The sequence below is a fragment of the Microcaecilia unicolor genome, chromosome 2, assembly GCF_901765095.1.
Source record: "Microcaecilia unicolor chromosome 2, aMicUni1.1, whole genome shotgun sequence".
NCBI lineage: Eukaryota > Metazoa > Chordata > Amphibia > Gymnophiona > Siphonopidae > Microcaecilia > Microcaecilia unicolor.
The window spans coordinates 421,043,732-421,058,338 of NC_044032.1; the positions used below are offsets into that span (position 1 = coordinate 421,043,732).

General features: G+C 41.3%; 1 protein-coding gene across 1 annotated transcript in view; it reads right to left on the reverse strand.

Moving 5' to 3' along the window:
* The window catches only part of LOC115461131 (alcohol dehydrogenase 1-like), a 66,538-nt gene that overhangs the window by 37,777 nt on the left and 14,154 nt on the right, over positions 1-14,607 (reverse strand). Inside the window, exons 2-3 of the mRNA XM_030190727.1 lie at positions 7,821-7,922; positions 3,682-3,823 (exon numbers count right to left, since the gene is read on the reverse strand). Coding sequence (XP_030046587.1) covers positions 3,682-3,823; positions 7,821-7,922 — 244 coding nt within the window. The remainder of the gene's footprint in view (positions 1-3,681; positions 3,824-7,820; positions 7,923-14,607) is intronic.

The window sequence follows — 14,607 nt, forward strand, 5'->3', positions numbered from 1 at the left end:
GTGGGCCGGGGAGAGGTGCGACCCTTATTAAACAAGGTCCAGGGCATCCAGGAGTTTCCCCGACCCAACACCAAGAAACAATTGCGTAGATTTCTAGGGATGGTGGGGTATTACCGCAGGTTCATCCCTCATTTTTTCCGTCATAGCCGCCCCCCTAACTGACATGTTGCGAGGGAAGAATCCTGACCACTTGAGATGGGGAGGGGAGGAGTTGAGGGCCTTTGAACAGATGCAGAGGGCCTTGTGCCAGGAACAGGTATTGAAGGCAGTGAACTTCGAGAAACCCTTTGTCCTTCAAACCGATGCTTCGGGAAGGGGGTTAGGGGCCGTTATGTCCCAGGAGTATGATGGGGAGGAGCATCCGGTGCTTTATTTAAGCCGGAAGCTCCTTCCTCATGAGGATCATTACTCCACCATAGAAAAGGAGTGTTTGGCCATACGATGGGCAGTGCTGGAGTGTAGGGTCTATTTAGAAGGGAGAAAATTTAAGCTGGTAACAGACCATGCTCCATTGAAATGGCTGAATACGATGAAGAATAATAATGGGAGACTGATGCGATGGTACTTAGCTTTGCAGCCATTCCAATATTCCGTGGAGCACCGCCCAGGGCGATGTTTAGGAAATGTTGATGCCCTGTCCCGGGTAGATGAGGAGCGAGAGAAGAAGGAGGAAGAAGGGGTGGGAGGAAGCTTAAGGGGGGGGGGGTATGTAAAGAGGAGGTGGAACGGTCTAGGGGACAAGAAGAGAAAAGGAGAGAGAGACTACAAATCCCAACATGCACTAAAGGAACCCAGTGGTAGGAGAGGGTACGTGCATTCCCGAGAGTCACCAGAGGAGGGCTGCAGGGAAAGGAGTAAGGCCGAGGCTCCAACCTGGTGGAGGAGGTGGTGGGACAAGTGGGCGGAGAAAGAAAAGATACAAAAGATCCTTAATGAAGAAAAGGGGAGGCAGCTGAGGGAAGGGCGGGGTGAAGAGAAAATGGACTGGGCTCCTGAAAAGGGGGAGGAGGAGGCGGACCCATGCCCTATGGAACTGACTGAACCGGAGAACGCCCAGGAAGAGCCGATGGACTTTTCAGCGCTGGCTCAGCGAAAGCCCGGGAGATAACGGATGCCAAAGTGGGTCCAAGCGGGAGGAGGTCAGGTGAGAGTGTGACTGACCAAGAGGGTGGAGGCCCTTGGCTTTGTTCCCGTGCAGAGCCAGAGCGAGAGAGAGAGAGAGAGGTACGGTGTGAAGGACTTGTTACGTGTTTGAAAAGCTAAAGAAGGACTGGGCTGCGGCTCATGGTTTTTTGTTTCACAAGAGCCACTTACCTGTGAAGAGAGAACAGGCCAGAAGTTTAATGTGGGGGTGGTTTTTTTTACTACAACTCTCCAGGAGAGGGAGAGGGGAAGCAGCCGAGAAACACGGGACTGTATTATTGATTTGTTTTTGTGGCAAATTTTCTTCTTCTAAGAGCTAGAGGGGAAGTAGCTGCTGAAGCCTGGGCTGTGTAGCGACCGGCTTGAAGAGAGTAAAAGTGTTGAGGGCTGGGACTTGAATAAAAAGCCAGACCAAACAAGAGACTCTCTTCCTATCCCCTGAACAGTTTTCTTTGTGTTTTTTTTTTAATTGAACTGTACCTGAATTTGTTTGTGATTTTTGGAGCTGCGACGGATGAGTTAAGGAGGAGCAAGCTTACAACGCTTAAGTTTCCACATTGAGTAAAACATTTTCTTTGTGGTGCAATTTACTTGGGTTTCCAGGGTCAGGTGCCGATCAATTGTGACACCAAGTAGTTTTAGACTATCAGAAATAGGGAGGGTGTAGTTGGGGATATTTAAAGTTGTAGGTTTAAATTTATTATGCTGAGAGGATAAGATGAGGCAATGCATCTTCTCAGTGTTCAGTTTTAGTTGAAATGAGTTAGCCCACTCGTCCATAGTACTCAAGCCTATCCTAATTAAATTGGTAAATTCAGTCAAGTCCTGACTAAAAGGTATATAGATTGTCACACCGTCAGCATAAATAAATGGATTTAAACCTAGGTTGGATAGAGAATTAGCCAATGGAATCATCATAATATTAAAGAGTGTTGGTGATAGAGGTAAACCTTGAGGGACTCCGCAGACTGCTTTCCATGACGATGATATAATTGAATTCAATTTCACCCTATATGATCAACATGAAAGAAAGCCCTTAATCTATCTAAGTACGTTTCCACCAATCCCAAAATAGTCAAGAAGATGTAGTAAGATGTCATGGTTAACCATGTCAAATGCGCTGGACATGTCGAATTGGAGAAGTATACTTTTGCTGCCAGCAATTAATTTTAAAGGAAATGGAGGATTATTGGACAGTCTCAGATTTTAACATCAATCTGTACAAGACTGAAGCACTTAATATCAATTTGTCAGATAGTGAACTCTCTCAGTTGAGAGCCAATTTTCCTTTTAAATGGGTTAAATCTGCTTTAAAATATTTAGGGGTCATGATTCCTGCGAGAGTGGAGGAGGTGTATAGTGTTAATTATGGGCCCTTGGTGAGAAAGGTGAGACTAGATTTGGGAAGGTGGTATAAAGGACATTTCTCCTAGATGGGAAGGATAGAAGCAATATAGATAAATATCTTACCTCGCTTTTTGTATCTTTTTCAGGCTCTTCCAATCCCTCTAGCGGAGGGATATCTCAAAATTTATCTGGCTGAGGGATATCTCTAAATTTCTTTTGGGGGTAAACCACATAGGTTTGCTTTGCATAAGTTGGAGGGGAGATTGGGCCTCCCAGATTTGACAGCGTATTATGAAGCTACACAGGTTAGGCATGTATGGGATTGGAAGGCTGGGGAAAAATGTAAGAGGTATGTACATTTGGAGCAAAGTTTTCCTGGAGATCACAAGCTGAGTCATATTATGTGGACTCAAAGAGAACTTTCTTTATCCCATGAGGCCACTATTCCTTCTGATTCAACAGGCAGTTTATAGTTTTTCTTCTTCTTCTTCTTTACTTACTGATTTAATATGCTTGTCTTCAGGTAGCTTTTCTGAGAGATTACATAGCCTGCTGGTTTTGTGCCCAGTAACTTTGAAGAGAGTTCGATTTCTCAGGATAGCAAAGACAGTCTTTTCTAATTTTATGATCCCTTTTTGGAATGCACTCTCCACTAATATTAGAGCAGATGATGATAATTATTCTTCTTTTCTTGTTTTCAATTTTTTTGTTACATTTGTACCCCGCGTTTTCCCACTCATGGCAGGCTCAATGTGGCTTACATGGGGCAATGGAGGGTTAAGTGACTTGCCCAGAGTCACAAGGAGCTGCCTGTGCCTGAAGTGGGAATCGAACTCAGTTCCTCAGTTCCCCAGGACCAAAGTCCACCACCCTAACCACTAGGCCACTCCTCCACAATTTGACTATAGTGAGATGTAATTGATTTTTAGTATTCATGTATTGTTTAGATTGTTTTTATTCTTCTGATGTAAACCACACTGGACCCATTTGGAGAGGAAGGTGGTATATAAGTGTGTATTGACATTGACATTCAGATGGATAGAGTTGATTTGTTTAAAGAGTATCAGAAAGAATAGCAGGTATAGCTCCCATTGATTAGGGCAGAGGTGAAGCAAAGAGCAAAGTGATGTAGAATACATTTAGAAAGCTACTGCTGCCTTAGTAAACAGTGTGTACTGTAATATTTCATGCCTGGTTTTGCACCGGTCACTCCTTCTCCAACACTCTCAACAATTCCAGCTGCTTCATGCCCCAGAATGATGGGGAATTCTGAACCACTGAGGAGGCCATGGATTATATGTTCATCTGTGCGACAAATCCCAGTGGCTACAATCTGCATGGAAAAATTAAAATAAGAATATTCAAGCAAAAAGAGACGGAGGATGTCACAGCATCCACAAAACGGTCAAGCAACACCAACGGGGGTGGAAGTGAGGAGAAATCCAAATGACCAAGGCAAATAAGTAGTAAGAGTGTCCTAAGAGTTTATTTGCCAAAAACCTGATAAATAGACCCTACACGGTCCGTGTTTCGGCTCGAAACCTTCATCAGGGGTCATAGCAGTACAAATGTAGTAAGCTTCACAGAGATTTTAACTGAGAAAAAGCCTTAAAAGCACCGGAACAAACGTGTGCTATAAAGCATGGCAATCAGATGCCTCTGCAAAAAAACAGACGTCTGATTGCCTTGCTTTATAGCACACGTGTGTTCCGGTGATTTTAGTGCTTTTTCTCAGTTAAAATCTCTGTGAAGCTTACTACACTTGTACTGCTATGACCCCTGATGAAGGTTTTGAGCCAAAACACGGACTGTGTAGGGTCTATGTATCAGTTTTTTTTGGCAAACTCTTGGATGCTCATTATTTATTTGCCTTGCCAGCTTATAATCGAACGAGAAAAACGCCCAAGTTCCGACCTAAATCGGGAGATGGACATTTATCTCACAAAAACGAATAAAGCGGTATAATCGAAAGCCGATTTTGGACGTTTTCAACTGCACTCCGTCGCGGATGCGGACAAAGTTGATGCGGGCGTGTCAGAGGTGTGGCGAAGGTGGAACTGGGGCGTGGTTATCTGCCGAACAGAGATGGGCGCATTTCACAGATAATGGGACAAAAGTATGCGTTTTTAGCTAGAATTTAGGGCACTTTTCCTGGACCCTGTTTTTCCACGAATAAGGCCCCAAAAAGTGCCCTAAATGACCAGATGACCACTGGAGGGAATCGGGGATGACCTCCCCTGACTCCCCCAGTGGTCATAAACCCCCTCCCACCACAAAAAATGATGTTTCACAACTTTTTATTTTCACCCTCAAATGTCATACCCACCTCCCTGGCAGCAGTATGCAGGTCCCTGGAGCAGTTGTTAGGGGGTGCAGTGGACTTCAGGCAGGTGGACCCAGGCCCATCCCCCCCCTACCTGTTACAATTGTGCTGCTTAATGCTTAGTCGTCCAACCCCCCCCCCGAACCCACTGTACCCACATGTAGGTGCCCCCCTTCACCCCTTAGGGCTATAGTAATGGTGTAGACTTGTGGGCAGTGGGTTTTGAGGGGGATTTGGGGGGCTCTACACACAAGGGAAGGGTGCTATGCACCTGGGAGCTCTTTTACCTTTTGTTTTGTTTTTGTAAAAGTGCCCCCTAGGGTGCCTGGTTGGTGTCCTGGCATGTTAGGGGGACCAGTGCACTACGACTCCTGGCCCCTCCCACGAACAAATGCCTTGGATTTATTCGTTTTTGAGCTGGGCGATTTCATTGTCCATTATCGCTGAAAAACAAAAACGCCCAGCTCACAACTTGGCGAATAAAACATGGACGTCTATTTGTTTCGAAAATACGGTTGGGTCCGCCCCTTCACGGACCCGTTCTCGGAGATAAACGCCCATGGAGATAGGCGTTTCTGTTCGATTATGCCCCTCTTGGTCATTTAGATTTCGCCTCACTTCCACCCCCTGCTGGTGTAACAAGAAGAATGTTTTCATTTGTATATTGTGCTAAGCAATAACTTTCCGTATTCTGAAGACTTTCTCATTTATCACTGGCAGTTGTTTTGAAATGAGGGTGTTGATTCAAGTCCTAAGCACTGAATCTGCAGTTGGTGAATAGTAGCTGACCATTCTGTGTTTTTGTGAATATAGAGTACTATTTGAGGGTGTTTATGAAGAGGCAAAACAGCTGGCTTGGCTGGGCAAAAAGATATTCAAAGGAGATAGAAGTTTATTCCTTTCATGAAGTTAATCTAGGAAGTGAGTTTTGGGATGAAGCTAATCCCCCTGATCTGAAATTAGCTTTTGGATATCTTTTGGAAATTTTCTTAGATAAGCATCCAAGATGTCTGAAAGTGAATGAAGGGAAATGCCCTCTCAATTCTATTAGCAACGAATATTTATAAAGCTGGAATTAATTTGTAGATAACTGGGAATTTTGCTGGATGTTCAAAAGCACTTATGTGCATAGCAGCAGCAGCAGCAGCTGCTATATGGATAAGAGGCCTATTCAGGCCTTATCCATAAATTTTGAACAACACTGTATGGATAGTTTCACAGAAGATTCATATAGACCATCTCACCACTATCCAGATATTGCTGAGGTGGATGGAGGACAATCAACCTAACTCTATTGATAGTCAATGATAATCAGCCACTATCCATACATCTTAATGGTTTAAGTTAAAACAGTGAAAAGGTTGACTATACATATAGACGGTAGTGAATTCAAAATCTATGCTTTAACACATAAGATCATTTATGGAGAAGCGCCAGTCTACATGTGTGATTTGATTGATTTACCTCCCAGAAATTCATCGGTGTCCTCTCGTACTTATCTTATTCTGCACTATCCTTCCTGCAGGAATCTAAAATATAAGTCAATCTACGCTTCTTCCTTTTCGTTCATCAGCCCGCAATCCTGGAATGCTTTGCCATCGGATCACCAAACATTTAAGACATTACTAAAAACTTATCTGCTTAGTAATGCATATCCCAAAGACCACAATACTCTTTAATCCCCTATTTCCATTTTGTTTGATTAACCGCATTTGGCCTTATGACTGTTTCCCTCTTGTTGCTCCTGTATTCCCATCTGTATTCTTTTATTAAGCTGCTTACGCTATTGTCTTTGTTAATTTTTATATAACTATTTTATCCTGCTGTACTATGTAATTTCTTGTCACTTTGTTAGCCACATTGAGCCCGCATAAACTGGGAAAATGTGGGATACAAGTGTACCAAATAAATAAATATTAATTTAAGAGGAGGGATGATACAGAAATGGTAGCTGGGAGCAACTGCAAGACAGAGATTGCAATGCAGAAACCCAGAGCATCAATGTATTGTACTGAACTGACATTTATCATGTTTCTGTTAGATGGTTGCTCTGCAGTGCTGTTAAATGTATATATTTTTTAAACTGTTTTATGGTAGTCCTATAATAAGAAGTCATCAACAATCTCAGCATTCAGTCCCCTTCTCCTCTACTGCTAATTCCAGACTCCGTTCCTTTTATCTCGCTGCACCTCACGCCTGGAATAGACTTCCCGAGCCTGTACGTCTAGCCCCATCCTTAGCTGTCTTCAAATCCAGGCTAAAAGCCCACCTCTTTAACGCTGCTTTTGACTCCTGACCACTTCTCACTTGCTTTTGACTCCAAACCACTACTCACTTGCCCTGTACCTTGTATTCCTACCTCTTTAATTCCCTTACCTCTTAGTTGTTCTGTCTATGTGCCTGTATTTAGATTGTGAGCTCTTTGAGCAGGGACTGTCTTTTTTGTGTATGGTGTACAGCGCTGCGTATGCCTTGTAGCGCTTTAGAAGTGATAAGTAGTAGTAGTAGTAGTAGTAGTCTAGCTCTCCTATATTATACAGTTCTTCCTGCAATAGAATATGTCTTCTTAGAAGATGATGTGCTGGTAGCAGGATGTACAGCATCCCCCATGCAAATTTTGCTAGTTGTGACCAGCACGTTTGTTTGTTTTTCCAAAAAATCTAAATATTGTTGTCTGCATCACTCAAACATAAATAACAGTTCAGTTCATTGACAGGCTTCAAAGTAGAAAATGACACGGGGACATCCCCATGGGCTCTGTCCCCATCCCTGCCCCATCTCCGTGGGATCTGTCCCCACCCCGTCCCTGTGGGCTCTGTCCCCGTGTCATTCTCTAATCAGTGTAAGTCTGTGGTTCACCTCCATGGCTACAAAGTGAATGGAGGATTTTTATGATCACTGGTGAAGTGGTGTGCCACTTTTTACTGTTGACTGTATAAAACATAATAATTTCAGGTCTGGGCTAGAAAGGAAAATCAGAGAGAGATGCATTTCTATACATTTGTACCTTGACGCGGATTTCATGTGCTCTTGGTGCTGGGACTTCCACTTCCTCAATGGAAAAGGGTTTCCCTGTTTCCCAGATGATAGCAGCTTTGCATTTGATAACCTTATAGGAATGAGAGAAAAGCAAACATTAAAAATTGGGCTACAGTGCTGAGTTTACTTAACATTATACTTACTTTAAAAACTGAACAAATCTTTACTGGTCTGGTTTTAGGGGCCCTTTTACTAAGCCTCATAAGCGTCTACACATGCCCAACATGCGCCAAAATGGAGTTACCATCCAGCTACCACGTGGCGCGCGTGCGATATGCGCATTGAACAAATAATTTTTTTTCTGATGCGCTTATTGGGTGTGAGCCAAGTGGCATTTGACATGCATAGGTCATTACCGCCTGGTTACCACGTGAGACTTTACCATTAGGTCAATGGCTAACAGTAAGGTCTTAGACCCAAAATGGACGCGTGGCAATTTTCATTTTGCCACACGTCCATTTTTGGCAAAAATAAAAAAAGGCATTTTTTTGCAGGTGCGCTGAAAAATGATTCTGTGTGCACCCAAAACATGTGTCTACACTACTGCAGGCCATTTTTCAGCACAGCTTAGTAAAATCCTTAGTTTATTCTATTTAAACCAGGTCTGGTTGCAACCATTCTCAGAGCTGCCCAACATCAAATAAGTATTTCCTTATCGGTATATTGTAATGCTTCCACCACTGCGGTACAATATTGATAGGCTATAGGTTCCTTCTGCTAGGTATAAGGAGACAGGTTGGTAGGTTATAGGAGAACCTTCTCAACTCTGAAGGCTTTGTTTGAGATTTACAGAGTGAGAGACCAAGAGATTTGGTTTAACAGTTGAAATGAGCTCAGCCTGTTACCCTTCTTTGTACAGTTGCAGTGTAAGGATATTAAGGATCTACATTTCAGCTATTTCATGTATGTGCAAATTTCTTACCAAGGGGACAGATTGGATCAACAGGAGCTGTGAGGTGTTTGTGCAAGGAGGGGATGACAGGGAGAGCCACTCCCAGTCTGGCTGACTGGTGTACCCTAAGCTCCATCTCTCAGCCCCGGAACATCAGGCCAGCATGCCAAGGCATGTAGCCATTGGGACATGACCAAAGGGGCACACCCTTTCAAAGCCCCTTCAAAGCACTTTGAAGGGCTTCGGGGGACTTTTGAAGTGTTGAGCGATGGGGAAACATAAAGGATCTCCGACGAAGCAGGTTATATCTACCCCTAAGATTAAGGGATCTATGTATAAACATCTGACTGCAACAGCACCAATTGTGAGTACTTCTTTTGTTTCATCTGATGGCGTCTCTTTAAGCCCAGAGACTCATGTTCCCCCTGATCAACCCGCAGATAATATAGTTCATCAGACAGCTGAACCTGAAGGGTTACAGCAGAAAGATGAGATGGAGGAATCCCACCCTCTAGCTCCCTCTGATTCCCAATTGAATTAATTGGAGCCGGTGATTTACTGGACTTGCTGTCACCGATGGTTGAGGAAGGGATGATTTCCTTAGTAGACATTTGGCGAGTGGTCACCAGAACAGAGGAGATGTTGAAGGGAAAGATTGCTCAGTTATGGCTTTTGTTTTTCAAATGTTGTTGCTTCTCTTTCTGAAATGCGATATAAGATCAGTCATTTGGATACTTCTTTAAAAGTACCTCAAAGTCAGGTGAATACTTTACAAGCTGTTCAGGTTTCAGCAGTAAAGGATAGCCTGACAGTGCATGATAAGATAGTCACTTGAAAATCAACTGCGGGCTAACAACTTGCATTCCTAATTCTCCTCTAATATCAGGTGAGTAATTGCTGCAGAAATATTTCAGATAAATTTTAATGCTGGAGAATGTTCACTCTATTATTCCTGTGAAATATTCATATATGTAGTGCCTGGCTTGGGACCAGGAGAATTAACCACTTCCTTAGAAGATACTCAAAATAAAGTTGCCTCTAGAGTCACCCTTTTGGTGATTTTTGCATCTGAAAGAGAGAAATTGATGGTGTTATCTTACTGTAGAGTGAAAAAGCAGGTGTTTTTGAGCAGCCTTCCCGAATTTTTCCAGATGTGACTAAGGTCACTCAGGAACATAGGGAACAATTTTTGTCATTGAAGATCAGAGTAACAGCTTTAGGGGTCTTTTTCTTTAGTTTTTTGCATTTCTCATGTAGGTGCTTGGTACATCTCAGGGATAAGAAACATATTTTCTATGATCCTACACAACTGGAGAAATTTGTATGGGAATGTGAGAAAGCTTAGATTTAGGGAACTTGAAAGATTTAAGTTCAATTGATAGCAAGGTTATGTTTAATTTTCTTTTGGTAGATATTTCTTTACCATTAAGAAAGTAATCCATTCTCTTCTCTTGATGTGTGCTTAAAGTTAGGCATCATTTATAGAACAGCACTTAGCACTTTATGCAAATGTAATTTTATATGTATGTATTCGTTTTTATTGTGATTTTTAGACTCCTGAGGCAGGTACTTTTGCCAAAACATGGTGCCAAGTCAAGTCATAATACAGAATAGTGTATTATCATTTTTCATATTGTCTCCCTTGTTCTTTGGAAGAGTCTTGATGACCATGCTACCCCCTCCTCATTGACTTATTTGTTTGTAGCAGACCCAGTTTCTCCACATAGGTGGTTTTCCTTTACACTTAGGTGTGACCATTTACACCAATGAAACCTTGGTGTAAATCCCCATGTGTAAATTAGGCTTGGATCCCCTTTATTCTATAACAGCATAAATCAAAGGAATACCCCCAATCTGCACATGGCCCTCATGGTCATGCCCCTTTCTTGGACCTGTATATGCACAGATCCTGTGCTTAAATTTATGCATATAAATTTAAATTAAATCTAATTACCACCAATAATTGCTTGTTAAGATCTCAATTATTGGCGCTAATGGGCACATTATTCAATTACATCGTGCATACAAATTGGGTATGGGACCAAATTTGCAAGCATGCCAATATAGACAGATTAGATATTCACACTATTAAAACTAAAAATAAATCAAAGCAAAGTGTCTGCTCCAAGTTATAAAATGATAAGCATGACTCTCTCCTTCAAACATCTGCTTCTCAAAATAGTATGCTAAAGATACAGAGATAGCCACGACCAACCATTTCTTTTAATAGGAGAATAGAATTTTCCAACAACTTTCAGGAGTAGCGATGGGGGCAACAAGAGCCCCCTCCATCACCAATCTGTCTGTGGTGGGTTTTGAAGAGAACATTGTATATTGATTTCTGTACCTTTCTTCTATTGAATGCTGGACTCGTTTTATAGGTGATATTTTCTTTTTATGGGAAGGATCGACAGCTGATCTACAAGCATTTGTTACCTGGATTAATGGATGTCACCCCGCTTTGAAGTTTACGATACAATCACATTTAACTGAGATGTCATTCCTAGATATAAAAATCTTGACGGGAGATACAGATTTTTTTTACTACCATCTTTCGGAAGGAAACGGATCATAATTCTTTCTTATCATATAAAAGCTGTCACCCTCATTCTTTAAGAGATAGTTTGCCTGTATCTGTTTCTAAGATACAGACGTATTTGTTCAACAGATGAAGAACTTAAGAGACATGGAGGGGCATTTTCGATAGAATGTCTAAATCAGAATTTGGATGTTTGACAAAAACGTCCAAACTCTGAACAGGAAAGAAGGTCATTTTCGAAAAAGATAGACGTCTATCTTTTGTGTTCAAAAATGCTATGGGCGTCTTGTGATTTGGACGTTTTTTTTTGGTTCATTTTCGAACAAAAAACATCCAAATGCAAAAAATCCCAAACAGAGGAGGAGTGGCTTAATGGTTAGTGCAGCAGGTTTTGATCCTGGCAACATGGGTTCAATTCCCACTGCTGCTCCTTGTGACTTTGGGCAAGTCAAATGCACAAGGGGCATTTTTGGGATATGACATCTAAGTCTGAATTTGGATGTTTTTTGTAAAATGTCCAAAATCTGAACAGGAAAGGTCATTTTCTACAAAAAAAAGTCTCTTTTCCTTTTGAAAATGCTGTTTGGGAAAACGTTTTGTGATTTGGATGTTTTATTTTTAGGTCTATTTTCAAACAAAAAACATCCAAATGCAAAACGTACAAAATACACAAGAAAATCCACAATGGAGTGAAACCATTCACGTGTTCTTAGTGTGGTAACAACTTTGGTTGTAATGTAAATCTCAAAGTGCATCAGAAAGTCCACATGGGATAGAAACCATTTGCATGTGTAGAGTCTGGTAAAAGCTTTGATCAGAAGGTAAACCTCACAATGCACCAGAGAATACACACCGGAGTGAAACCATTTACATGTCCTGAGTGTGGTAAAAGCTTTGGTTGGAAAGAAAGCCTCACACAGCATCAGAGAACCACACAGGGATGAAATCATTTACATGCACTGAGGAGGTAAAAGCTTCAGTTGCAATGGGACAGGTAATTAGGAAATATACACTCTTGCTATGAAGTATGAAAATCAATAGCACTCTGGTATTTAGATATATGTAATGAGACCTCCTTTTCATCTATAGATCTGAATTCAAAGCCCAAATCTAATGATAAATAATAAACACAAGGCTCAGATGCTATAAAAAAATAGAAAGCTTGGCGTCAGGTAGAATAGTGGGAAAGTGACATCCCAGGAAAGCAATAGGGCATCCGTGAGGGCAATGCAGTGGACTTTATAAAATGCTCCCAGGTACACATCTCACCATTGCTCCCTTACCTTGTTGGATTATTTGTAGTAAATAATTAGCAGATTTTAGTACACACAGCTTCAGCTTTAGAAATGTTAATTTCTTTCTTCATCTCTCTCTCATTCACCCCTGAATAATTCACTGCTGAGTCACTTTAAAGTTGAAGTAACAAAACATCTGTTTACTCACAGTTTGTAGTTAGATTATAATCAGACAGGCTTATATATACATATTACTATACATTTGTATTATCAGCTTCTTCCATGTGCTTAGATGGTAATGGATGCTCACACCACCATAGATCCTCTCAGGTTAGGAGAGATCATGAGCTCCATGTGCTCCATGTGCTGCATCTGCTGCATCTGCTGTGTCTGACCCCCACAGGAAGTTGCATAGCTGTGTGACCTCTCTAAGTAATTCACATCAGAGGTCACAGAGTAATCACAGAGAAATAATAGGTGACAGTCAATGCATGTAAAATACAATTACATTCCAACAAACCCCTTCTCATGCATAACTGTCATGCAATTATTTATTCATACAAAGTCCAAGCTTTATACGCAGATTCACAAAATGTTCTCTGGGTAACGGTTTGGTCATGATGTCAGCTGTCATCTCACTGGTGTGACAATAGTGTAGACTGATGACCCCTTCTTTCACCAACTCTCGCACGTTGTGGTATTTCGTTGCGATGTGCTTGGTGCGTGACTGAACCTTGTCATTCTGTGACAGTCGGATGCAGCTCTGATTATCTTCCATTATCTGGATTGGTCTCTTTTCAGCTATTCCAAAATCCAGCAAAAGTTTTTCAATCCACATCAGTTCTCTGCACGCTTCCGATACAGCCACGTATTCAGCTTCTGTAGAAGACAGACTCACAATACTTTGTTTATGACTGGCCCATGAAATTTGTACATTTCCATACATAAACACATATCCACTTGTGGATTTATAATTAGAATGATCCCCTGCCCAATCTGAATCACAGTAACATATTAGTTTTGGATTACTATTGGCTGAAATCTTTAATTTACAATCAATGGTACCCTTTAAATACCTTACCATCCTTTTAACTGCAGTCCAATCTGATTTGGTAGGTGAGCTGACCCTTCTGCTCAAAATTCCTACTGCATTTGCTATATCAGCCCTGTATGTGGTAGCTAGATATAAAAGCTTACCTATGGCTGATCTATATTGGATGTTATCTGGTAAAGGTTCTCTTACTGTTTCATCCTTCAGAAAATCAGTGATCATGGGAGTGCTTACAACTTGGGCATCTTGCATACCTAAACCTTCAATAAGCTCATTTATTTTCTGCTTCTGGCTTAGAAGATAAGAACCATCATTTTGTTTCTCAATTTCTATACCAAGATAGTATGACACATTACCAAGTTCTTTTATCTCAACATTGTGGTTTAAACATTTTACAATGTCCTTGTACTCTTGCTCACTTTTGCTTGCAATGAGCAGATCATCAACAAAAGCTAAAATGTATGCATATTGTCCATTTGTGCACCTAGTGTACAAGCATTTATCTGCTTCACCTTGCTTAAATCCTAAATTTGTCAATATTTCATGCAATTTATCATCCCAACATTCTGCACTTTGCTTTAATCCACAAAGACCTTTGTTTAATTTACACACTAGCTGTCTTTGTTTTGTATTTATGAAACCTGTTGGTTGTTCCATGTACAAGTCTTCAGTTATTTCTCCGTGAAGAAACGCTGTTTTCACATCAATGTGGTTGACTTGCATGCCTTTTGAGACTGCAATGCTCAGAAGTGTTCTGATTGTCGTGTGTTTCACTACAGGTGCAAACACTTCATCAATCTTCTCCATATTTTTGAAGATATCCCTTTGCGACTAATCTGGCTTTATACCTTTCCACTTTTCCTTGTGCATTCCTTTTTAACTTGAATACCCATTTGCATCCTATAGCTTTCTTGCCAGGAGGTAATTTTGTAAGAATCCAAGTATTATTTTTATCCAATGCATCAATTTCTTCTTGTGCAGCTTTATGCCATTCAGCAGCTTCTTCTGCTGGCATTTTCTCAATCTCATCCCATGTTA